At 41.1% G+C, this 27,152-nt stretch overlaps 2 protein-coding genes across 8 annotated transcripts in view; one reads left to right on the top strand and one right to left on the bottom strand.

Annotated features, from left to right (window-relative positions):
* The window catches only part of LOC115835208 (uncharacterized protein C11orf96-like), a 45,674-nt gene extending 35,520 nt beyond the window's left edge, over positions 1–10,154 (bottom strand). Inside the window, exon 1 of the mRNA XM_030813586.1 lies at positions 9,518–10,154. Coding sequence (XP_030669446.1) covers positions 9,524–10,114 — 591 coding nt within the window. The 5' untranslated portion in view covers positions 10,115–10,154 and the 3' untranslated portion in view covers positions 9,518–9,523. The remainder of the gene's footprint in view (positions 1–9,517) is intronic.
* IPO5 (importin 5) overlaps positions 1–27,152 on the top strand; it is an 81,144-nt gene that overhangs the window by 25,267 nt on the left and 28,725 nt on the right. For 2 of the 7 annotated variants that reach the window (XM_030813579.1, XM_030813581.1), the window contains exons 3-10: positions 2,445–2,552; positions 15,175–15,255; positions 18,109–18,301; positions 22,318–22,420; positions 23,383–23,479; positions 23,692–23,796; positions 26,105–26,227; positions 26,318–26,438. In XM_030813579.1, coding sequence (XP_030669439.1) covers positions 18,118–18,301; positions 22,318–22,420; positions 23,383–23,479; positions 23,692–23,796; positions 26,105–26,227; positions 26,318–26,438 — 733 coding nt within the window. In that variant the 5' untranslated portion in view covers positions 2,445–2,552; positions 15,175–15,255; positions 18,109–18,117. Of the gene's footprint in view, positions 1–869; positions 893–2,444; positions 2,553–8,476; positions 8,680–9,325; positions 9,572–15,174; positions 15,256–18,108; positions 18,302–22,317; positions 22,421–23,382; positions 23,480–23,691; positions 23,797–26,104; positions 26,228–26,317; positions 26,439–27,152 lie in introns of those variants that run through there. The other 5 variants (XM_030813582.1, XM_030813583.1, XM_030813584.1 and 2 more) reach the window with 4 other exon arrangements.

The following is a 27,152-nucleotide window of genomic DNA, read 5'->3' on the forward strand; positions in this document are numbered from 1 at the left end:
TCCATCTTTGCTATTAAGGCCTTCAACTGATTAGATGAAGCCCACCCACCTTGTGGAGGGTAATTTGCTTTAGTTAAAGTCAACTGATTATAAATGCTAAATTGTATCCACAGATACTTTCCCAGCAACATCTAGGATGTTTGACCAAACAACAGGGATCCAACAGCCTAGCCAAGCTGAAACATAAAATTAACCATCACAGTACCTTTGTCAAAAATCAATCTGACAACACATGAAAGGTTTATTTCTGGAGTCACTATTCAATTCCATTGATCTACATGTCTGTCCTTATGCCAGTAACACAGTATCTTAATTATTATAGCTTTTTTTTTTTGAGATGGAGTCTAGCTCTGTCACCAGGCTAAAGTGCAGTGGTGGGATCTCAGCTCACTGCAACCTCCGCCTCCCGGGTTCAAGCGATTCCCCTGCCTCAGCCTCCCAAGTAGCTAGGACTACAGACACGCACCCTCACGCCTGGCTAATTTTTTGTATTTTAGTAGAGACGGGGTTTCACCATGTTGGCCAGGATGGTCTCGATCTCCTGACCTCATGATCTGCCCGCCTCAGCCTCCCAAAGTGCTGGGATTATAGGTGTGAGCCACTGCGCCCAGCCATTATTACAGCTTTATAGTAAGCCTCGAATTCAGCAACTGTTAATCCTTCGAATTTTGTTTTTTTTGACTGCTTTGGCTACTCAGAGTCTCTTGCAACTCTAGATTAATTTTTAGAATCAGTTTGTCCAATTTACACTCCTACCAACAGTGTAAAAGCATTCCTATTTCTCCACAGCCTCGCCAGCATCTGTTGTTTCCTGACTTTTTAATGATCACCATTCTAACTGGCATGAGATGGTATCTCATTGTGGTTTTGATTTGCATTTCTCTAATGACCAGTGAGGATGAGCTTTTTTTCATGTTTGTTGGCAACATAAATGTCTTCTTTTGAGAAGTGTCTGTTCATATCTTTTGCCCACTTTTTGATGGAGTTGTTTTTTTCTTGTAAATTTGTTTAAGTTATTTGTAGATTCTGGACATTAGCCCTTTGTCAGATGGATAGATTGCAAAAATTTTCTCCCATTCTGTAGGCTGCCTCTTCATTCTGCTGACAGTTTCTTTTGCTGTGCAGGAGCTCTTTAGTTTAATTAGATCCTATTTGTCAATTTTGGCTTTTGTTGCAATTGCTTTTGGTGTTTTAGTCATGAAGTCTTTGCCCATGCCTATGTCCTAAATGATATTGCCTAGGTTTTCTTCTAGGGTTTTCGTGATTTTAGGTTTTACATTCAAATCTTTAATCCATCTTGAGTTAATTTTTGTATAAGGTGTAAGGAATGGGTCCAGTTTGTGTCTTCTGCATATGACTTGCCAGTTTTCCCAGCACCATTTCGTTTTTTTGTTTTTTTTTTGAAAATGAGTCTCACTCTGTCACCCAGGCTGGAGTGCAGTGCCACGATCTCGGCTCACTGCAAGCTCCGCCTCCTGGGTTCATGCCATTCTCCTGCCTCAGCCTCCCGAGTAGCTGGGACTATAGGCACCTGCCACCACACCCGGCTAATTTTTTTTTGTATTTTTACCAAAAAAAAGTAGAGACGGGGTTTCACCATGTTAGCCAGGATGGTCTCGATCTCCTGATCTCATGATCCACCCACCCTGGCCTCCCAAAGTGCTGGGATTACAGGCGCCTGCCACTACGCCTAGCTAACGTTTGTATTTTTAGTAGAGACGGGTTTTCGCTATGTTGGCCAGGCTGTGTATCTGCTTTTGAATACTGTTTGCATGGTGTGTCTTTTTCTATCCTTTTACTTTCAACCTATTTGTGTTCTAAGAAAAATCATTTAACTTAGAAATGAAATCTTTCTGCTAAGTGTGTGTATATATATATATATATATATATATATATATATATTTTTTTTTTTTTTTTTTTTTTGATACGTAGTCTCGCTCTGTCGCCCAGGCTGGTGTGCAGTGGCGTGATCTCAGCTCACTGCAAGCTCCGCCTCCCAGGTTCACACCATTCTCCTGCTTCAGCCTCCCGAGTAGCTGGGACTACAGGCACCCGCCACCACGCCCAGCTAAATTTTTTGTATTTTAGTAGAGACGGGGTTTTACCATGTTAGCCAGGATAGTCTTGATCTCCTGACCTCGTGATCTGCCTGCCTCGGCCTCCCAAAGTGCTGGGATTACAGGCGTGAGCCACCGCACCTGGCCTCTGCTAAGTATATTTTTATTTCAGGTTTTAAAATGCAACAAATGATTTTTAAAAATCCACTTACCACTTTTAAATGAAAACAACATCAAGAAAAGGTGTTTTTATTTTCTCCAACTCTTAACCAGTCTTCAATTTAACTGATAAGGATTTATTCTTCAAAATCAGATGTGATTTTTAAGAATATCATCTTCAAAATTTAGTACCATCTAATGGTCACCATTCTGTTTCTGTCAAATCAGCAGAGAAAAGAAATTCCTAAGGGAACACTGCTCAGAAAGTACTGTACCATGTCTTCAAATGCCTAAGGATTAAGTTGGAAAACTAGAAGCAACAGAAAACACAATAAGGTAACTGATTTCACCTGGGGAAAAGTCACTTCCTGTTTTGTTTTTTTTAAAAGAGACAAGGTCTCGCCATGTTGCCCAGGCTGGTCTTGAACTCCTGGTCTCAGGCAATCCTCCCACCTCAGCCTCCCAAATTTCTGGGATTACAGGCATGAGCCATCACACCCAGCCAAAAGTCACTTCCTAAATGTCAATGTACAAAGTATGTAGGACCCCTTGTGTAGCTAGTTGGCTATTTTATTCTCTAGCAAAGCACTACCCAATCGAAATATAATATGAGCCACAAATACAAATCACATATGCAATTTTAAAATTTCTAGTAGCCATATTTTTAACAAGTAAAAAAAGTGAAATTAATATATTTAACAATAGTTTATTAATAAATATAACTAATATATTTTATTTAACACAATATATTAACATTTCTACATGTGACCAATATAAAATTGTTATTCCTAATTTCCTACTAAGTCTTTGAAATTTACTGTGTATTTTACACTTAAAATATATCTCAGGCCAGGCTCAGTGGCTCACGCCTGTAATCACAGCACTTTGGGAGGCCGAGGAGGGTGGATCACGAGGTCAGGAGTTCGAGACGAGCCTGGCCAAGATGGTGAAACCCCCATCTCTACTAAAAATAAAAAAAAATTAGCCGGGCATGGTGGCGGGTGCTTGTAATCCCAGCTACTTGGGTGGTTGAGGCAGGAGAATTGCTTGAACCCGGGAGGCAGAGATTACAGTGAGCTGAAATCGTGCCACTGCACTCCAGCCTGGGCGACAGAGTGGGACTCCGTCTCAAAAAAAAAGAAAAAAGCATATCTAAGTTCAAACATGCCATATTTCAATTGGTCAACAGTCATAATGGCTAATGGCTACCATAATGAGCATTGCAACTGTAGCACTGAAAGCTGGAAATAGCCTTTAAATAGCTCTGTGATAATCAAATCAAACTTGATTTTTTTCTTAACCACAATTATTATGCATTCCTGTAACATGATCACTTATATAATGGGAATATAAAAATGCAATAGTCTAACAGGTAGATGTCCAATCAAAATTAAAGTTACAAATTTTAGAGGTTGCAATCTGTATTAGCAATGACAGCCACTATTTATTAAGCATTTACTCTGTGCCCGGCACTACTGCCAGGTATTTTAATCAGTAGTAAAAAATACTTCTATTACGCCCATTTCAGAGAAGAAGAAACTGGGCTTGAGGAAGGTTAACTTGGGCAAGATCACACAGCATGTAGGTTGTGAAGCTATCATTTAAACTTGCACGTTGGCCGGCTCTGGAGCCTCTGCTCCCAGCCTCCCTAAAATGAATCCCTCCACCTGCAGATATCCACTGAATCTCAAATATAAAACTAAGAAAGGGCGCAAAAGAAAACAATCAAGTCAAAATTTCCCTGGCCTGTGTTCCATTCCACAATTTACTGAGGGCCTATTGTGCACAATGTCCTTCAGGATTGTTAGGGTCCCACTTGCCCCTGGCTGGGGTGCACTGACTGTAAAGACTGCACCTGGTACTGTAACCAGACTTGACCATAGGTCAGGAGATCAGAGCCAGGAACTTGAAAAATTTTGATAAAAAGCAGTTGAAAAAAAAAAACTGTTCGAGGAATATTTTCAGCATGAATATTTCAATAATAATTTTTCAACCGTTCAAACTTTCTTTGCTGGCTCTTATCTAGGCAAGAGAAAACATCAATATTAGAGTCAGAAATCTTACTTATCAGCCAAGTGTCTATTGAATATCTGTAATCCATTCCATACACTATTTTACTCTGCACAATTGGGAGACTAATAGAAAATATGCAAGTAGATTTTATATAAACACAAATGTGATGCACATGACTATGCATCAGATGCAGCCTTAAGACTAATTACTTGTTTAAGGCCAGGCGCGGTGGCTCAAGCCTGTAATCCCAGCACTTTGGGAGGCCGAGGGGGGAGGATCGCTTGAGCCCAGGAGTTCAAGACTGTCCTGGGCAGTATAGCAAGACCCCATCTCTAAAAAAACAAACAAAAAGAGTAATTACTTGTTTAAGGTCACATTTAACTCCCAAATCCATCTTACTAATGAAAGAGATAATTATTGAGTATCTACTTATGCAGACACCATACTATGTGAATTTACATATATTATCCTAACTTTCAAAACACTCCTATGAAGAACTATCATTCCAATTTTACAGATGAGAAAACAAAGCCAGCATTCATTTTCATCGTACCAGGTTAATTATTAACAAAAATAATAATGCCATCAGCTTACGTTGGTGTAGTTACAGATTATGACACTTTGATTTATATCATCTAAATTGACCCTCATAATAAATTGTGATATCAAGAGCATAAGCGCTTACAACTACCAGGATGAGGAGTCATAGAAACCCGAGACAACTTAAAAAAATTAGATTATTCACTTGGGAGAATCATGTTATTTGCATTCAGCACTCTGCAAACCAGAAAGGGCAGACAAAACCAAATTCTATCCCAGTTGAGGAAAGCTTTCACAGAGGTCTTACAAGCCTAACTTCTCCAACCTTCTCCCATTTCCAGAACACTCCCGTCAACATGGGAGCCCATAAAACTAAGAGCAGTAGCGGGAGAGATTCTGATGCTCTCTAGTTAAGGAGCCTTGTCTCCTGCAGTATTACAAATAGGCGTCATGCCCAGGCTGCGCAGTACTTCCTAACAGCAAAAACCCTAAACTACCTAGATTTCAAGTACCAGTTGAGAGAGACTTCGTTTTCTTTCCCCCAACCTCACCCTTTTCGTAAGGGGTTGCAAATGCTCCAAGCAAATTTGCCTCCAGCACTTAATGGAAGTAATGTCAAGTCTAACAAACTGAAAGGGAAAGGAGCTGGCCATTCACAAGATAAAGCACTAAGTACATTACTTTGGGGCAGTTTTGTGTTTGTTTTTTTTATTTTAATGTGTCCAAAGCAATGGCAGCGAATACCGAGTGAGCAAAACTCAAAGTTTTCTACCCTTGCATTTTTACTTCCAATTATAAGTTAATGCTAGAAGAACTTTTATGATTAATAATATTATACTTTTTATTATCCCCATTTTATAGATGAGAAATTGAGGCTTAGTGACATTAAACACTCAAGGTTACACAGCTAGTAAGAGACTAAACATACAAATCCCCTAGACTCAAGGTCAACGCTCTTTACCTTCCACCATTTCATCTCCTTGGGAAATAAATAAGTCTGTACTCCTCCAGGCTGCCTTTATGCAATATCTTAGTTATTTTCTTTTCTTTTCCTTTTTTTTTTTTTTTGAGAGGGAGTCTCGCTCTGTCGCCCATGCTGTAGTGCAGTGGCATGATACTGGCTCACTGCAACCTCCGTCTCCTGGGTTCAAGCGATTCTCCTGCCTCAGCCTCCTGAGTACCTGGGATTACAGGCATGCGCCACCATACCCAGCTAATTTTTTTCTGTATTTTTAGTAGAGACGCAGTCTCGCCCTGTTGGCCAGGCTGGTCTCAAACTCCTGACCTCAGGGGATCCACCCGCCTCCCAAAGTGCTAGTATTACAGGCGTGAGCCACGGCACCCAGCCCCTGAGTTATTTTCTTATAAGAAAATGATACTCTTATAAACAATAAGGACACTGTCTATGGGAAATGGGCTTCTAAGTGCAGTAAACTTCCCAGAAGGCTGAGCATTATAAACTCTCCAAAATGGCAAGCCTGCTACCGAAAATACAGTCCCCACCTAGGAGGTTTTCTGGACACCAGAACCAGTCTCCATTGTCAGGACATCTGCTATCTACCCCAAGTTTACTGGAATTTCTCCCATTTTGGGTGGCGGGTGGTCTCTTCATTCATTAACCTTAAAATTCTTCTCCTTCCCTTTTGATTGGATATTTAAAACGTTAAAATAAGGCTGGGCTGTGATTTCGTGTTCTAGCAGTTGATGTCACCACTAATACAAAATTGTTTTGTTTTTAGCCTGCCTGAAATAATCTTAGGTTTACACTTTGCCTCATTAAAAAACAAGCTCCTGGCCGGTTGTGGTGGCTGAGGCCTGTGATCCTAGCACTTTGGGAGGCCAAGGTGGGAGGATCGCCTGAGCTCAGAAGTTTGAGACCAGCCTGGGTAACAGGGCGAAACCCCATCTCTACCAAAACTACAAAAATTAGCCAGGTGTGGTGGCTTGTGCCTGTAGACCAGCTACTTGGAGGGGCTGAGGTGGGAGGATCGCTTGAGCCCAGGAGGCGGAGGCTGCAGTGAGATCACACCACTGCTCTCCAGCCTGGGTCACAGAGCGAGACTCTGTCTCAAAATAATAATAATAACAATAATAATAATAGTAACAAATACCTGCAAACTTGATTGGAATTTCTATTATTTAGTAACTATTAAGCAAATATATGTAATCTACAGACTCATTGCCAATAAAAACACATACCACAACAGTTGTTAAAAAGTAACTGGAGATCGGGCCATGCCCTAAGCAGCCTCTAGGCAATTTATCATATTTCGCTGTTAACCTAGTCATTTGAAGGAGTTGTTTTTGTCTTTGTCTGTTTTTCTTTCCTTTTTTTTTTTTTTTTTTTTTTTTTGAGATGGGAGTCTTGCTCTGTGACCCAGGCTGGAATGCAAAGGCACGATCTCGGCTCACTGTAACCTCCGCCTCCCAGATTCAAGCGATTCTCCTGCCTCAGCCTCCCGAGTAGCTGGGATTACAGGCGCCCACCACCATACCTGGCTAATTTTTGTATTTTTAGTAGAGACGGGCTTTCACCATTTGGCCAGGCTCATCTCGAACTCCTGACCTCAGGTGATCCGCCCACCTCGGCGCCCCAAAGTGCTGGGATTACAGGCGTGAGCCACCTTGCCCAGCCTGTAATTCTTAAAACCTTAATAACCTTGGCTGATGATGAAACCTCCTCAGAATCCAGACACCCCAACTACCCACACACAAAAAATATATCAAAATCAAACCAAAAAAACCTGCCCCAAAGTAATGTGCATAGTGGTTTGTCTAGAAGAAATAGCGTGGCATAAGAATGAAATCTTGCCACATCTAAGAAATGTAAATTCAACAAAGATAGATCTGCAGACCTCCCGTGGAGAACTCATCATCGTCATGGCCCAAAACTTTCTAAGAGAATTTTCTCTAGGAATCAATTAGAATCCTTTAAAAAAAAATCTTGGCTGGCCATCACAACTGCACGTGGATCCCAGGGCTCAGCCCAGATTCTGGACACAGTGGCCAAGATTTAAAATCATTCACCAAAGAGCAAATGTTTTGACTTTCAAAGAGCAGAACTGCAGCAGAATAGCCAACAGGAAATTAAATTCCCTAAGTTAAATACTATGTACTGCCAGCGGTGTGGAACTACTCTCCATCTCACCCAATATGAAACCTCCTCACTAGAGATGTGGTGTCCCTTTGGGGCAGAAATGAATTGTTTTTGTAGCTGGGCGCGATGGCTCACGCCTGTAATCCTAGCACTTTGGGAGGCCGAGGCGGGGGGGGGGGGGGGTATCGCCTGAGGTCAGGAGTTCGAGACCAACTGGGCCAACATGGTGAAACCCCTTTTCTACTAAAAATACAAAGAAGTTAGCTGGGCATGGTGGAACATGCCTGTAATCCCAGCTGCTTAGGAGGCTGAGGCATGAGAACTGCTTGAACCCAGCAGGCAGAGGTTGCACTGAACCGAGATCGTGCCACTGCACTCCAGCCTAGGCTACAGAGCGAGGCTTCCACTGACACCCTTAGCCCAATGTATTGGATTACAACAGGGTCTCAACAAAAATACTCGTTGATTTGTACGCTGCTGCCTTTGGCAGCCCCAGGAATTAAAGAACATTGCGAGTATTATCTACGCATTAGAATGCTGAAATTGAAATTACGCCTCTAGGTTCCTAGACTGAGATTGAGATATCAGCCCTGTAAACCACTGCTCCTTTAGGAAGAAAGGTGTCTCTCTTGACGTTCCCCAATCATTGAGAGAACACAATCCCTAAACAAGGGATTCAAGGGAACAGTCACAGATCCTGGGGTGGGGGCATGTTTGCTACGTGGACATCCGAGGACGACCGCGGGCTGGTGACGGGCGGCCTGGCGGGAGAACCCCAGGCTGAGTAACCCCTCTTCCGGGCAAACCCCAGGCGTGAGTCACTGGCGAGCACGGCGGGAGGAAGGGGCGCCCTGAGTCCACAGCCCTGGGGGAGGTCGGAGGGTCTGAAAGCGGGGAGTCTGTGAGTGGAAGGTACGTAGGCAGTGGGTCTAAAAGGACTGCCTTCCTGGGGTGGGTGAAGGGCTGGATCCCAGGGGGCGAGGGACCAAAGGGGTGGGGCCTGCTCCTGCGGCCGCGGGGAGGGGCCGGGGGTCCGCGAGAAGGAGGCCGACCAGCCCGCGGCGCCGAAATCTCCCGCGCTCAGAAGCGGGCCCCTCCTCCCCGGCCAGGCCTCAGGCCCCTCGCCGCGGCCGTGCCTGCCGGCCGGCTCCTCCCGCTGTCCCCGCGACGCAGCCCTGGCCCCAGCCCAGGTCTCGACCTCGACCTCGACCCCGACCCCGACCCCGATCCCAGCCCTCGCCCGGCGGCGAAGCCGCCACCCTACCCCACCCGCGCACAGCCGGCGGCCCCCGGCGCGCGGCCAGTGACGGCACCGCAGGGTGCGTGGCCAATCAGCGCGGCCCCCGAGGAGGCGGCCTCGGCCCCGCCCCCTTGCGCCCAGGGCCAGTGAGGCGCCGGCGCTGGCGGCCGCGGAGGGGTGAGAGGCCGCGAGGCCCCGCCCCGTCCTCCCCTTTCCCCTTTGCCCCGCCCTTCCCGCCCGGCCCCCCCCCCCCCAGCCCCGCGCCGCCGCTGGTGCCGGTCCCCGCGCTGGGCCCGCCCCCGCCCCTCCCGCGGCCCGCGAGCGCGCCTCACGGCTCCTGTCTCCCCTCCCTCCTTCTCTCTCACGCCTAGCGCAATGGCGGCGGCCGCGGCGGAGCAGCAACAGTTCTACCTGCTCCTAGGAAACCTGCTCAGCCCCGACAATGTGGTCCGGAAACAGGCAGAGGTAACCGAGTTCGCCGCCCCCGTCTCCGCGCCCTGGCCGGCGCGCCGACCCTTTCCCGACGTCGGCCGCGCCGGGCCTCGGCCAGTCCGCGGCGGCCGCGCAGGCTGGGCCCGGCGGGCGGCGGCCGCGCAGCCCACGTGTGAGGCGGCCCGCGGCTCCCGGTCGTGCCCCCGGGCTTTTCCGGCCATTGCTGCGGCGGCGCCCGGCACCAGTTACCTCCCCGCCGCCGCTCGCACCCACGTGCGGCCGCTCCCGACGCGCTGCTCCCGTCCAGGTGCGGGGTGCCGGGCGGGCCCCGGGCCCCAACTCCTCTGGCCACCCCCCTTCCGAGCTCCCCGCTTGCCCCTTTCCCGCTTTCTCCCAGCGGGAGCCCCCACCGCCCTTCCAGCCGCTGTCTCCACCCAGCCTAGCGCTGTGGGTCTCCCAAACCCTGGCTGCTACCTGACCCGTCACGCCTGCTTCTACCCCCTGCTCATCTCCCACACCGTCTGTCCCTCTCTTTTTAAATGTGTGCCCTGCCTTGTCGCTACTGCCTTTTTCCATTTAGTTCTTTCTCTTTCTAGTTCCTAACATCAGAAGCCAGATTTCCCTGCCCCCTCCCACCCCCAGTCTTGTAAAGTTGCCTTTAGGGTTTCTTTCTATGCAGTTTCCTCCTTACTCTGGGCTTATAATACACTTACTGTGCTCTGCAGACAAATTTTCTTTGCTCTCTAGAGAATCGTGGGATAAATGGGATGTAGTGGGACTTCCGTTGTTTAACTGGGCCAGTACCATATGTTTAAGTCTTCAACTTCATTAAATCTAACCGTAATCTCTTTTTTTCACACCACCTCTTGTTCCTGGCCTCCAAAATGTGGAGATACTTTCAAGTGACAGTATTTTAAATATATCTGTAAGTTCATCTACCAAGTTCACTAGAAGACTGATGTTAATTGTCAGCGTTGAGACCACGATTCTTGTGGGATACTTCCAGGGGAGGGAGAAACTTTCCAGTTTCTTAGCTGACCGCCAAACTTGGTTATATATGGGGTTTTTGCAACCATGCGATTGAAGAGTTTTATAAGATTAAGTGAAGGATGTTCAGCCAGATATTTTTAAATAACAAAAGTTAATTTTAATTTAACAAAAGTTAAGTTTAATAGATGGTGGATATGCTGGTTGCACTTAGGGGTTTTATATTAAGTGAAGTAAACACACCCAAAATTCGGTCCTATGTGAAAGGGTTTTTTCAACTATTCACTTCATTAAGTTTTTATTTATTATACATGTAATACATGTTCAGGGTAAAAATTCAAACAGTGAATAGTTTCTTATCCCGTTTCCCAAAGGTAACCGCTTTTAAGTGTCTCGTGAATCTTCCCTGAAAATTTAACATACACATTCATTTTTTACTTAATGGGCTTCTAATACTATTTACACTATTTTGCAACTTGAATTTTCCACTCTATATTTCACATTGCCTCATGAGTGAGTTTTTTGGTCAGCTGTAGATTGTACATCGTATGGATAGATATTTATGTAAGCAACCCTCTATGAAATGGATATTGCGGTTTCCAGTGACCTGCTCTTTTAAAAATAGTACTATGCACAGGAGTACATGTATACCTATCTTTGCATACTTCGCCAGGTTTGCTTGTCGAATACTGAAAAGTAGCATTTGTTCCTAGAAGTAATATGCATGTATTGCACCAGTTTGCCTTGGGGATATGATGATGCTTAAAAAAAAAATTAATGCTTTCTGCTAACTCTTGAGATAATTTTTCGCCAAAATAAGTTTTCAATTCCAGCCTATAATAGAAATTTTCATGTGTTACAAAGCAGAACAGCATTGTAATTAGTAAGCTAGTTTAATTCTCCCTCTTCCCTCCAGTTGCTTAAGTCTCTATTGTCAAGCCTAGTGGGGAATCTCTCTTCTATTGAACTAAATGCCAGTGTCTGGTTTAGCTTGGATTCCAATTGGTGCCTGTTGTAAATCTTTTATCACTTACATCACTTTGGGGATAGTTATCAGCATTCAGCACATTTTCTCATAAAGAACAATTGGAAATAAGTACTGTTATTCTCTTAGTCTCTGTATTCCTAATGAAAACATTCAGATGCTAGGTTTTTACTTTCTTTGTATATCCTGAGAATATATTAATATGTAAACTAAATACTGTGATACAGAATTTTCTAATTTGACCCCCAAAAAAGTAAGTGTTAAGAGAAGCTCTCTGGTGCCATATAATGCCCCTTTTTTGCCTAATGAAATAAGCGTTTTATAAGAAATCAAATGAAATAAAATTAGCATCAAGTCTGATAGAGCAAATATAGAAATATTTTCTGTGAACTGAAAAATTGGCCAGGGCTCAGTAAATATCTTTGTAATTTACTCATTCAAAATAAAAGTACTTAGTCGACACATAAATACCAAGCTGTTGACTAAGGTGACTTCTTTTGTATTCAAATATGGTTATATATTTGGTTGAAATCATTGAAGGGACATCAAAACTCTAAAAAGTTAAAACTTTTTTCATCATATATGCCATTTAGTAGGCTTTATATTTATTTCTATTTTTAAAAATCTGTAAGGATATTTCTCTTTAACTTTATAGAAAATGTTTCTCATTTGAAGAAACGTATGTGAATGTCTCCGAGTCTCAGAATACAATAACGTGAATAAGCCATTGAATAAATAGTTGACAAGTAGTGCAAAGTAGAGTATTCATGGTATTTATCTCTAGACATTTTTATACGACATAAGCTTAAGTATTTATTAATTATATGCATGGATTTTATTTTCTTACTAAGGTTCTCCATACAGAATTTGTTCCTCATTAACTCTAATAGAGAATTTCACTGAGTGTTTTTTGTAGAGATAGGGTCTTGCTGTGTTGCCCAGGCTGGTCTTGAACTCCTGGCCTCAAGTGATCCTCCCATCTCCCAAAGTGTTGGAATTACAGGCATGAGCCACCACACCCAGCCCATTGTTGAGATTTCAATAGACAGAGGATAACATTGAAAAATATACCTGATTGTTGAGGAACCAGGGTGTTAATAGATAAAAGTCATGCGTCCCCTCTTTTACTTTTCCTCATACAAGGTAGGCTCGCTATAAATATTTATGGAATGAGATGAGTACATATGAGCATTTCTTCTTCGTGGGCAGGGAAGAGGCGGAGGAGAAGTCTTTGCATTGTGTAAATTGTATAAGGTGGAATCAAATCGAATTGAAATTTTGTTTGCCACAACTGGTAACATTCACTGAACCTAACTGGACTAGTGCTGGGAATAGTATTAGAAACAGTCTGTATAATGGTACTCAGATACAAAGATAAAGAGTTACCATCCCTGTCCGTGTGGAACTTAGACTGTTTAACTATTATCCTTGACCATTGTGATGGTATTGATGTAATCCTATATTTGGATTACCACAATGGAACATATCAGATGGAGAGAACCCTCGCTCAACAGACATCATCTGTCACTCGTATTAAACTCTCCCACCATTGGCTTCTAATTCATTATGGAGTAGAGATTAATATTTGACCCAGTGTTAAGTTGGGTCAAATGTTAAGTCTGCTAGTTACCATAGTCACACCAGCAGTTCCCCCTGGGCAGCCTCAGGATTTATATTAGGTTTTCTGAGAGTGACAGCCTAGTAGAGAAGTTTTTGGCCGGGCGCGGTGGCTCATGCCTGTAATCCCAGCATTTTGGGAGGCCGAGGCAGGTGGATCACGAGGTCAGGAGTTCAAGACCAGCCTGGCCAAGATCGTGAAATGCCGTCTCTACTAAAAATAAAATTAGCCGGGCGCGGTGGCAGGCGCCTGTAATCCCAGCTGCTCAGGAGGCTGAGGCAGGAGAATCTCTTGAACCTGGGCAGCAGAGGTTGCAGTGAGCCGAGATTGCACCACTGCACTCTAGCCTGGGCGACAGAGTGAGACTCCATCTGAAGAAAAAAAAAAAGTTTTTGCAAAAACTTGATTTAGACCACTGAAAATTTACGTGTTAAACATTGATCACATTACCAGTGTTAAAGTGGCTAAGCTGGGTGCTTTTTATTGTATAGTGAGATACTTTTTAAATGAAAACATACTACTGGCATAAGGAGCTGCTTTGGTAAATATTAAGTGAAAAGTCTCAAAGGTACATAACCATTTTTGCATTCAGCTTGTGAATATCTTTACATAAATTATCTCTTCTGGATAAATAAATTCAGACCATCTTCTCTCCTCAGCTGTGAATACTTTTTGGCACAGTTTTCAGCATTGTTATGATCCTATGTGCTTTTTACTAGAATGGGAACTTGAGGTTATCAGAAGATCTTGAATTCTCCTTTCCCCCAAAATCTGTTCTTCCCCACACAGATATGTTTGAAAAGTTTGAAAACTGTGTAGCACTGCATAAATAGAACTGGTTGTTTAATGAAGTGAAACAGAGCTTTCAGTACCAGAGAGATTTTGAATATGGTTGGCCTTAGAGGACCAGAGTTCTGTCTGCTGTTCATTGTCTGTGATCTTGGGCAAGTCACTAACTTATAAGCCTTTATTTCATTATCTGTTAATATCTCATGGATGCCATGGGGTGCTTAGTAAAAGGTTTAAGGTAGATGTGGATTCAAAATAGCCTTGTTTTTCCTCCCTTGTCACTTTGTTCCAGAGAAACCACGTAGATAAAGAGGTATGGTAACAATGGGGAGCAGGTAAGCTCTAAAGAAATTGTCACCCACATTAGACTCAACTCTAAATTGCTAGATAAGAATGGATTATCTATTTACTAAGAGGCTTCTTAGAGTAAGCAATTCCAAGTGTACTTAAATTGATTTCTTTTCCACAGTGAACGAATACCATTAGAAATCTTGCATATGAATCTGCACTTCTCTGGACAGCATATAGTTGGTTCTTGTCATTTAATCCATTCTGATCATCTGTCTTTTAATTGGTGTCAACTTTTTTTGTTAACCAGTTTGTTGTGATTTTACATTATTAGCAGAGGATAGAGTGTCCTGAGTCACAAACTTCTTGCTAATAGATCTGCAAAAGACAATAAAGCCTTCTGGCCAAATTTATCCTGACCACATTCATTTATCTATGTAGTAAGGTTTTAGTATGATCCTTGCTTGGAAGAAAATGTAGCATAAAGGATTTGAATACTTTGTTTCTCTGACTTACTTCCAGGTGTGTGTCTGGTGGTTCTAAGTAGCAGTAATTTGAACCAGTTGTACATCATCCAGTGTCAAAAATGTTAACAAAACAGTTTCTCATGATGTAAGGTGATTTTAAGTGAGCACTAAAGTTTGCAGCACAGTGGCTTAAGTCACATTTGGCAATTTTTTGGCCCTCTTAGGCCTTGAGTTTTGTTAACCAGGGAGCATAAGTTGGGAAAACATGCACACACATTAGAAACATTTAAGAAATATATGTAGAAAGGAACTTGATAAGTAAACCTTTGGACATCTTCTCTTCCCTAACGTATCTGAAGTATATTTCATGTCACAGAAGGTGTTAACACCAGACCTAGATTAAGTAATTTCTCATGCATCCTTCCCACTCTTTATTTCTTTCACTGGTTTACTCATGAAGTTTTCTAACATTCTTTCCTAACCATTTTTTTTTTCCATGCAGGAAACCTATGAGAATATCCCAGGCCAGTCAAAGATCACATTCCTCTTACAAGCCATCAGAAATACGACAGCTGCTGAAGAGGTACTACCTTAATATTTGTGACTTACATTCTTAGGAAATAAGTTATTAGATGATCATAGTACAAATGAGAATTGTGATTAACCACATAGACTTTACTAGAACTTTGTACTTATTATTTGCTAAAAGCTACTTAGGAGTTATAATGTAATTTTTTGAAGTACTTTGTATTAAGAATGAGAATTGCCTTTTTTCCGCATAAGATAATGTGTCCAGGGTAGATGAAGGTTAATGGTTTTATAAGTAATTGCATAAGAATTATTAAATTAAAGTGATTTGATTTGATTGATTGATTTTGAGATGGAGTTTCACTCTGTTGCCCAGGCTTGAGTGCACCGGCACCACCTCGGCTCACTGCAACCTCTGCCTCCTGGGTTCAAGCAATTCTCCTGCCTCAGTCTCCCGAGTAACTGGGATTACAGGCGTGCGCCACCATGCCTGGCTAATTTTTGTATTTTTAGCAGAGACGAGGTTTTGCCATGTTGGCCAGGCTGGTCTCAAACTCCTGTCCTCAAGTGATCTACACCCTTCAGCCTCGGAAAGTGCTGGGATTACAGGCATGAGCCACCACGCCCAGCCTAATTTAAGTGCTTTTTGCAGCTAAAAATTTTCTTTCCTTGAAACAATTTATTCTAAAGAAGTAAATTAGTTCAGTGTTTTGATGCGTTATCAATGTTTTGAAAAAATATTTTTTTCCAATCTTTAAAAATTTATGCTTATAACCATCTCTAGATGACGTATATGTACTAAAGATATACTTAGGAACAGAGACATTTTCTAGAATATTTTATTAGAATCATGGTTTTTAGCTAATTACCTAGTTCCTATACCAAATTCAAATTTGTTTTAATTTTAAGAATTACTTTTTCCTATGGTAAAACAAGGCTATTTCCTAGGATTTTATAGTTTCCTACTGCTGATTGGGGCATTTTGTAGCTAATTTTCTTCTCCCCCCCACGCCCATCCCTCTTATAAGTTAATATCCTCATAAATATTGAATGCCATTAAATATCTGTTTACTTTGGAAAAAGTATAAAAATACCCAAGTCTAAAAAACTGTTCTACCTACAAAACATTACATTTAGAGTTTGTAGTGTAAGACTTTTTTTGCTAGCAAACTGTATATAAAATGCTTATCCTTGATAGAAATAAGTCACACTAAACTTTTACATTATGTTTCACCTGACTTCTTCCAGTCAGTTTTCTCTAAGCAGATGAAGTCAATCAGTTTAGACTAGCCACTTCATGTTCTCTCAACCACTTTAAAAGCCATATAAAAGTATCCCAGTTTTTTTTTTTTCTAGATGACAAGAGGTACTTCTTTGCTTTTGTAACATGTTCTTTTCTGTAACTCAAAATGGATGTCAAATGTGAAGAACCCTATATAGGGTAACTTCTATCACTAAAAACAGATGACTTTTAATTCTTGAAGATCAGTGCAAGTTAGCTAGTAAACCAATTTTAAAGCCAAGAATACTGAATTTTTTTTAATAACTTGTATTAAGCCTTATTTAAATCTTAACTTGATTTAAGAATTAGATAATTGTTGTGAATTAGTGACAGCATCTTGATTGTGGCTTTATAGTTTTTGGTATATGTGTGAGAAGAATTGCACATGAGTTCTGAGTTTTAACCACTTTTATAAGAATTACAATCACTTTGAATTCTTTCTAGAGCATGTTAAATATTTGTAAAAGTTTCTACCTACCATAAATGTTTCAATAAAAAGATTTCTCAGTGAAAAGTAATGGAGGAAAAAAAATAGCCAATTTTATTTGTATAGCTTAACATTTTTTGTTGGTCAAATTCCCAAAGTAATTATAGTGATAATGAGTAACATCAGCTTGGAGAAATTGAGAGCAGGAAAGATTAGGTTCAATATTCCCAATAGTTTATTGGCTTGATTTGATAAAATTTTAGAATGGCATTTGTCTTAGCTTTTCTTTTGATAATCTCAAGAAACGTTATACAGAAAATGCCAAACTTAATTACATAGATTTGAAAATGAAAATTCAGCCGGGCGCGGTGGCTCACGCTTGTAATCCCAGCACTTTGGGAGGCCGAGGTGGGCGGATCACGAGGTCAGGAGATTGAGACCACAGTGAAACCCCGTCTCTACTAAAAATACAAAAAATTAGCCGGGCGTGGTGGCAGGCGCCTGTAGTCCCAGCTACTCGGAGAGGCTGAGGCAGGAGAATGGCGTGAACCCGGGAGACGGAGCTTGCAGTGAGCCGAGATCGCGCCACTGCACTCCAGCCTGGACGACAGAGCAAGACTCCGTCTCAAAAAAATAAAAATAAATAAAAATAAAAAAGAAAATGAAAATCCAAGAATACACATGTTGAGATGGATTAGCACTTTTTAGGTATTGGGAACTTGTAATGTTTGTTTGCATAAAAGAAGCATTTTATCTAAGATGCCATTGAAAGGGCAGGTATGTAACAAGTTAGCCCAGGCTAGGATCCTAAGGTTGGGTGGGAAAGGCGCTTGATATTCTAGAATGAGACCAGACAGAGAGGTAGGAAAAGAGCATTTGTTATAGGGTTTACAATTTAAGATTTGTTTTTCTCCCAAATAATATGTTAAAAACAGGGATGAAAGACAGATTTATCATTGCTAAAATACATGTTCCTAATTGAATTGTAATGTGATTAGGAGTTCTCCTCACCTTAAGTACAAATGGCTTATTTTGTGTCACTAACAAAATAAGTGTATAATAGACTAATGTAATTAGAAAGAGTTATATATTTACTTCTTTAGAAAATTAACAAGGTGCTTTTGAAATATAAAAATACTACAGTGAAATACATCAATGGCAGAGTGAATCTAGTTATTAACAATGTTATCTGTTTATAGGCTAGACAAATGGCCGCCGTTCTCCTAAGACGTCTCTTGTCCTCTGCATTTGATGAAGTCTATCCAGCACTTCCCTCTGATGTTCAGACTGCCATCAAGAGTGAGCTCCTCATGATTATTCAGATGGAAACACAATCTAGCATGAGGAAAAAAGTTTGTGATATTGCAGCAGAACTGGCCAGGAATTTAATAGGTGTGTATGCAGGTGCATTCATGTTACCAAAAACATGGGTATATCCTTCTTTTTTTTTTTTTTTTGAGACGGAGTCTTGCTCTGTCCCCCTGGCTGGAGTGCAGTGGCGCAATCTCGGCTCACTGCAAGCTCCGCCTCCCGGCTTCACGCCATTCTCCTGCCTCAGCCTCTCCGAGTAGCTGGGACTACAGGCGCCCGCCACCACGCCCGGCTAATTTTTTGTATTTTTAGTAGAGGCGGGGTTTCACCGTGGTCTCGATCTCCTGACCTCGTGATCCGCCCGCCTCGGCCTCCCAAAGTGCTGGGATTACAAGCATGAGCCACTGTGCCTGGCCTTTTTTTTTTTTTTTTTTATGGAATCTTTTAGAGTAAGATTCATAAGTACCTGAGTACCATTTATTCTGTTTAAAATGAGTGTGCTTATGGATTTTGCATTTAGAGCCAGAAATTACAGATAGATGTTTGTGAAATCCAGTAATAGGACTCACCTATTGGTATTCAAAATACCCATGTGAGGCTAGGCACCGTGGCTCACGCCTGTAATCTCAGCACTTTAAGAGGCCAAGGTGGGCACATTGCTTCAGTCTAGCAGTTCAAGACGAAACTGGGCAACATGGCAAAACCCCACTTGTACAAAACATTAGTGGGCATGATGGTGTGCACCTGTAGTCCCAGTTATTTGGGAGGCTGAGATGGGAGAATCACCTGAGCCCGAGAAGCTGGAGACTGCAGTAAGCTGTGATCATGCCACTGCACTCCAGCCTGGGCAACAAAGCAAGACTCTGTCTCAAAAAAAAATCCATGTGGAAAAGTAATTTTGTAATTTGCTTGAAAATTGGCAGTTACATTTCCTCCTAAATCTATAATGTTTTAGAAGCACAGGCTAATTAATGCTATAGCCTACTTTGTACATTAAACTTGCCAGTTGAACTAAAAATCAGTGACTCCAGTGCTTTTGCTGTTGTATATGTATGGTGACAAATACATACGTATACTGTTATGTGGCTATACTATGTACTTTTTTTTGGGGGGGGGGGTGGGGGGGACGGAGTTTTGCTCTTACTGCCTAGGCTGGAGTGCAGTGGTGCGATCTTGGCTCACCGCAACCTCCGCCTCCCAGGTTCAAGTGATTTTCCTGCCTCAGCCTCCTGAGTAGCTGGAATTACAGGCATGTGCCACCACGCCCAGCTAATTTTTTTTGTATTTTTAGGGTTTCTCCATGTTGGTCAGGCTGGTCTGGAACTCCTGGCCTCAGGTGATCTGCCCATCTCGGCCTCCCAAAGTGATGGGATTACAGGCGTGAGCCACCGCGCCTGGCCTACTATGTACATTTTTAATGCCCAAAAATTTTTTTAAGTGAGGTAAAAGGCAAACATCATAAAAAATGCATTTTACTAAAGGTAAAAATCCTTTTTGGTCAACTGAAAATAATAATGTAATTGAACATGGTACTTTTTTATCTTGCTGCAAAAAGCTTTATTTCCATTTGGTCTAGGGCTTGGGAGAGGACTCCAGCTTGGTTAAAAAGCTACCTAATGGCTGGAGGGAGAGGCTCAGGCAGAAGCCCTGATACATTGAGAGGGACCCTCAGAGGTCACTGGGCTTTTAGTGTTGTTTGATGATGAGCCTTTTGAAGAGACGCTTGCCCAGCTCAACATGGGAGCCAATTAGCCTGCGGAGGTTGGTCACGTGGTCCCCCATCTTAATGAGTTTTCACTTCTTCATCTAGGAAGTGGCTCTCCAAGAAGTCACAGAGATGGGGATCTGTGCAGGCAGAACCCAGGGCATGAAGATCCAAAAGGGCCTGGTTCCTGGTTCAAGTTCTTCAGGGCCGTGACAGCTTCCATGGTGTCTCGGGTTTTGTCCCACTCATCTTCATACTTCCTGCTCGTAGAAGAGAGTGTGGCCACCACTTTTTTTTTTTTTTTTTTTTTTTTTGGACAGAGATTTATAAGTGTGGTTGTAAGCGCAGCTTGTTTAGATGGCATTTTTAATAGTTGAAATGAAGATCAAGGTTAAATGGGAGATTACTATTGATTGAGCTTAGTACGTTATGACACTAATTTTAAAATCTCATCAACCAATAATACAGCTAGCAGATTGTATCCTTTCTTATGTCAACCATTTCTTAGAAACTAATGGGGAATGTGTCAATTCTTTATATTTTAGATGAGTTCAAATTAATTTTTTTTTTTTTTTGTGAGACGGAGTCTCGCTGTCGCCCAGGCTGGAGTGCAGTGGCGCAATTTTGGCTCACTGCAGGCTCCACCCCCTGGGGTTCACACCATTCTCCTGCCTCAGCCTCCCCAGTAGCTGGGACTACAGGTGCCCGCCACCTCGCCTGGCTAATTTTTTGTATTTTTAGTAGAGACGGGGTTTCACCGTGTTAGCCAGGATGGTCTGGATCTCCTGACCTTGTGATCCACCCGCCTCGGCCTTCCAAAGTGCTGGGATTACAGGCGTGAGCCACCACGCCCGGCCCAAATTAATTTTTTTAGACAGTTTTGCTCTGTTGCTCAGGCTTGAGTACAGTGGTGTGATCATAGCTTACTGCAGCTTCCACCTCCCAAGTTCAAGTGATTCTCCTGCCTCAGCCTCCCACACGCCCAGCTAATTTTTGTATTTTTTTAGTAGAGATGGAGCCAACTGGGTTTCACCGTGTTTGCCAGCCTGGTCTCGAACACCTGACCTCAAATGGTCTGCCCGCCTTGGCCTCCCAAAGTGCTGAGATTACAGACGTGAGCCACAGCAGCCAGCCCTAACTTTGAATATTTTTAAATTGTTTAGAAAATTCTACTTTCCAGTTTTAAGTATGCAGATACGAATTTTTACAGGTGACATCATTTCTCATTCAGAAACACTTAACAGTGCAAACCTTTCCAAAGTATTCAAACTGCTCTCTTAGATTTTTTTTTTAAGCTGCTGTTTTATTTCCCCTCAAGGCATCATCTTTAGGTTGAAGAGACATTTAATGTCAGCTTAGCAGCACAATTGTCATTTCACAAAAGTTCAAATATGGGGGGACGTTTAAAAAGAAAACATCTATAATTCATCTTTAAGTTGTATAACTCTTAAGGTCTTTGTGGCAATATAACCAGAGTCTTATAAGTGGCACAGTAGATTTTTGTGGTCACTCATTTTTATTGTAAAGTATTATTTAAAATCTCTTAATCTTGTTAAATAGTAAACATATTAATAACATCCTCTGGCACTATTTGAACCAAACTGCAAAATGTGAGCACCCTGTGTGGGTCCTGAGATTCTAACCCTGATGTCTTCTCAAGTTCCAAAGTAATGGTTACTTTGGTTTCAAGACCATGCCTCCAAATACTAGCTTTGCCTACTTTTTCAACTGTTCAATAGCAATGGTATATATAAAGGAGTCAATCAATCAGATATTTGTACAGTTAAAAGTGCTGCCTTCTCTTCAAATTCCACTCCTTAGAAATAATCTCTGCCAGCCAGGTGCGGTGGCTCACGCCTGTAATCCTAGTACTTTGGGAGGCCAAGGCAAGTGGATCACCCAAGGTCAGGAGTTTGAGACCAGCCTGGCCATCATGGCAAAAGCTCGTCTCTACTAAAAATACAAAAACTAGTCAGGCATGGTGGCGGGTGCCTGTAATCCCAGCTACTCGGGAGGCTGAGGCAGGAGAATTGCTTGAACCCTGGAGGCAGAGGTCGCAGTCAGCTGAGATCGCGCCATTGCACTCCAGCCTGGGTAAGAGTGAAACTCCATCTAAAAAAAAAAGAACCTCTGCTAATATCTGATTATCTAACCCAGATACAGAGTTGTTTGGTTTGTTGGTTTGTTTGGTCTTTTTTTTTTTTTTTTAAAGCAATTATGATGCCATTTTTATGGCTAAAGGACAGAATTTTATGGAGTTTTTAAAAATAGCAAAAGTGACATTTTTCACTACTCCATGTTTTGAATGAGGCTTGTGAAATGAAAGGATTTACTCTTAGTATATTGAAGTTCTGACTTAACACACTTTATGTCTGGATTTCTTTACTTTTAGATGAGGATGGCAATAACCAGTGGCCCGAAGGTTTGAAGTTCCTTTTTGATTCAGTCAGCTCTCAAAATGTGGGACTGCGGGAAGCTGCCCTTCACATTTTCTGGTATATACATGAATCTAGTTTTTTGAGACGTTTGATTTAACAAATGCCCTAAACACCTTTTAACTGATTATTTTAGCCTAATTTAACTTTATACTTAAAATGAAAATAATGCCTTTACATAAGTTTTGTTTGTATTTGTATTGGAAGCAATTTTTTTTTAAAAGGGCCTTTTATTTTACATTATGATCTTTTTTGTACACAAAGGTTCTCTACAGCTTGCTGGCTTTCTCTTTGTCTTTTATGATTCTGAAAGTTTTATTGAACAGTGTCCTCTCCTTTATTTGGAGATTAACACAATACTGGATGTAGCTTTTCGAAAACCACATTAATAATGGTGTCTTGAAGAGGAGAAGGAGAATGCAGGTGAATCCCCATTATGTTTTCTGGGTCTTCTGTGACCAAATTTTATAATATGTTAAGAAACCTGTATATTTATAAGCAAATAGTCTAAGTTTAGAATTAAGTGCTTATTCTTTGCCCCACTGTGCTATATTTTTCTACTACACCTAAATTGTGATCGAGATCATACACATTTTAGGCTTTATATCATTTTCTACTTTAGTTGTCATATATATCTTTGTTTATATCAGTAATTCAGATTAGAGAATGCAGATGGCCGGAGAGCATAGTTCTTGTAGTTTTCATCTGAAAACCTGTGGTTGCTCTTGTCCCATCCTGCGCTCCAGGTCAGCTTTCGACTGAGACAGAGTAATAAGGATAAAAGCATGTAGCTGGGAATGGGCTGCTGAGTAGCCTCTACTCCCAGCCCAGACTTCTCCAGTATGTTTTCATTCACTTAACCCAAAAACAGGATTGCTTAGAGAATGGGTAGATGATGTTCAACCTATGGATTAATGCATACTGAGTCAGGTAAACAAACAGTTCATTAGAGATTCTAGCTCATACTTTACCAAGATATTAATATAACGTAGCTTTTAAAGAATGTTTGGATTATCTTTTAGGAACTTTCCTGGAATTTTTGGGAACCAGCAACAGCACTATTTAGACGTCATCAAACGAATGTTAGTTCAGTGTATGCAAGATCAGGAGCACCCGTCGGTAAATAATTTCAATCCTATTAATATACCCATCTATTTTAATCTAATTTGTGAAAGAAATCAGTCTATTTTAGGAGGTTGTTTTTACTTTTATACTTTAAAATACAAACATCAGTTTTACTGATAAAGAGTAATTTGATCTTGAGTAAGAAAACTTGAATTTGCGTTTATCAAAAATTTCTCATGTTTGACATTTTTTCCTCTTGATTTTAGATCAGAACATTATCTGCTAGAGCTACAGCTGCATTTATACTTGCAAATGAGCATAATGTTGCTCTGTTCAAACATTTTGCAGACTTGCTACCGGGATTTCTACAGGTATGAAAACAATATAGAATAAATCATAATTATATCTTACTTGGTTATTTAATGCATTCAATCATTTATGCAATAAATTCATATTGCCTATTATGTTCTGGCACTAGGCATACAGCAGTGAACAAAACATGCAAATCTCAATCTCCATTAAACTTATGTTTACTGCCTTTGAAAGACATTTTTAGTCTCTTACAATATTTATATTTATAAAATTTTTCTGTAATGTAAATGTTGTAAGCGATTATATGCTTATTGTTGAATTTATGGTCATGTAGATTATTTCCATTAAATCAACCAAATAACCTGTGAGATTTAATGCCCATTTTACATAAGGAGAAGCTACTCTTAACTACAGGGTGTGTAATAGTTTGTATTATAATGTAAGAATACTTTCTGTTTTAATCAGAAAGCAAAATAAGATTAGACAAGATAGAGCATATATTCAGGGCAACTTGAATCTGTGCTCCTGGAGAAAAAAATTTTGTATTAATTAAAATTTAAAAGATTGGACAAGTTAGTGGTTCCCAACCTTGTCAGACTCCAAACTCCTTTTTTATGACAATCTTTTAGTAATTTTTCATAGACTCTTCTAAAAATGAAATGCATAAGTAATGTAATATATATGCACAATTTTTTAGAATATTAATATATGGCCTTAACTAAATACAAAAAAGAAATGCAAAGAAACATAAAATGGCTTGCTTTTCCTTATGTAAATGGTCAGACAAGACTACATTGGAAGACATAATAGACTAGGTGGTTTCCAAGTGATCTGTACAAATGCAATAGCTAAAACTGGACTAATAGCAAAGATATTGGCAAGTCAAATACCACAGTTCCCATTAGAATTGGTGATAAGATTTCCTAAAATAGTAAGGTTCTGAACAAAGCAAAGTAGAGGTTGAGTGTCTCTTATTCAGAATGCTTGGGAGTAGAAGTGTTTCGGATCTCAAAATTTTTTCAAATTTTGAAACACTATATTTGTGTTACACTTACCAGTTGAGCATCTCAAGTCAGAAATCCGAAATACTCAAATGCGCATTTCCTTTGAGTGACGTGTCTGTGTTCAAAAAGTTGAGGATTTCAGAGGATTTTGGATTTGGGATGTTCCACCTGTATGTATCCATTCTTGATTGATACAGTAGTTACATTGGAGGGGGGGATAACAGTTGTTAAAACCAGGCAAAAAATAATTTGTGAGTTAGGTTCTAGGTTCAGATGATTATAAAGAGTTTTTTCCTTTTTATAAATGTCTGGGATTTGTAATAATGTGAAATGCATAATGAGAAGATCATGTAAGTCCCTTGTGCTTGTGTCACAGGTGCAGGACATTTAGTATCCATGGCCTTTGCCCATCCTCAACCATGAGACCATCAAGAAATATCTCCTGGGTGAAAAACCATTCCTCTTGAGAACCACTGAGTTAGACAGGATTTAGACTAGCTAAAATTGAAGGTTTCCACGTGATAAAAAGTTATTTAAAGGATTTAGTGAAACTTCTCTCCCCATGTTTCACAATGAAAAGATAGTTTCGTGACAGAGCATAAACTATAACATACTATTGCTTTAGTAGTTTATTATCTGAAATCTCTAGTTACTGTTGAAATCTAATCCCAGTTTTCTTCCTCTGGATTTAGATAAGTTAAAATGTTTACCACAGCTTTTTAGAGTTGTTACTCTGAAATAGATAATGATAAACACAAAATGCATACTTTAATACCACAGTGACCAGACTTAACATCCAAGATAAAAAAAAATGGGTAATATTGGACACTTTAAATGTATTACAGGTTCTAATACTTACTATGCGTATGAAAAAAACTAGGACATGGATATAAGAAAGGACAGAAGAGCCAGGTGCGGTGGCCACACATGTCCTGGCTACTAGGAGTCTGAGGCACAAGAGTTGGAGGGTACTGTGAGCTATGATTGTGCCACCACACTCCAGCCTGGGCGACAGAGCGAAACCTTATCACTGAAAAAATAAAAGGACAAAGGAAAGGGACTCCTGGTTTTAAAAAAAGTAATTCCTTGGCAGCCTTAAGTATTGTAATGGTTATTATAGTTTCACTGATTTTCATTTCGACTTAGATGTAAATCTGTTTTGTATGTTTCTAGTTAACATCCATCAGAAGGAAGGTATACATGTGCCTGCAGGTAGAACATTTGTATAATATAGATTGCTAAATTATTTAGTGAAAAATAGTTTAGTAATATTTCTTTATTGTCAGCATCTTAGGAATGTTTTGGCTAATGAGGCATCATAAAGTCAGTCTTCAACACCGACTTTCTATTTCATCTTTTCTAGGCTGTAAATGACTCGTGCTACCAGAATGATGATTCTGTCCTAAAATCCCTCGTTGAGATTGCAGATACTGTTCCGAAGTATTTGCGTCCTCACTTGGAAGCAACTCTACAGCTAAGTCTAAAGGTAAATTAAGTATGTTAGTAAACGTTCTGTTTGTTATTTTCAGGGACTAATCTAAATTATTAAATGTATACAAATATGTCTTCTTTGTAGTTGTGTGGAGATACTAGCCTCAACAATATGCAGCGCCAGCTTGCCCTTGAAGTGATCGTCACCCTCTCTGAGACTGCAGCTGCTATGTTAAGAAAACATACCAATATTGTTGCACAGACGAGTAAGTCAGTGGTCTTCAGATAGTTTATGTGTAATGTGGCCAAATTTTTGGATAAATTTGCTGAGGGTTGTGTAACTTCTCAGATTGTTGAGAATATAATGAATATCCTTTTAGAATCAGATGAATTTGGGAAAATGCATCTCAATACATGCAAGCATGGACCCCCACATTGTGGTTATGCCTTTTTTTTTTCTTTTCGAGACGGAGCCTCGCTCTGTCGCCCAGGCTGGAGTGCAGTGGCGCAATCGCTGCTCACTGCAAGCTCCACCTCCTGGGTTCACGCCATTCTCCTGCCTCAGCCTCTCCGAGTAGCTGGGACCACAGGCGCCCGCCACCATGCCCAGCTAATTTTTTGTATTTTTAGTAGAGACGGGGTTTCACTGTGGTCTCGATCTCCTGACCTCGTGATCCACCCGCCTCGGCCTCCCAAAGTGCTGGGATTACAAGCGTGAGCCACCGCGCCCGGCCGGTTATGCCTTTAAGACTTTTCAGACACCCGGAAATCTAGTGTTAAAAATAACATTTCTAGAGTGGAGTGTGACAGACTCTATCATTTATATGTTAATATTGGGCACAGTTAATAGAATCAAAAACAATTCAGCGGGGATATATAGATGCATAGTAGCGAACTGCAAACCAAAATAGCATGTGTTGCTTACCAGTGAAGACAAGATTAGAAAAACAAGGTCTAACACTAGTCATGGCTCTGTTCAC

This window comes from Nomascus leucogenys, chromosome 5 (genome assembly GCF_006542625.1).
Source record: "Nomascus leucogenys isolate Asia chromosome 5, Asia_NLE_v1, whole genome shotgun sequence".
Taxonomy (NCBI): domain Eukaryota; kingdom Metazoa; phylum Chordata; class Mammalia; order Primates; family Hylobatidae; genus Nomascus; species Nomascus leucogenys.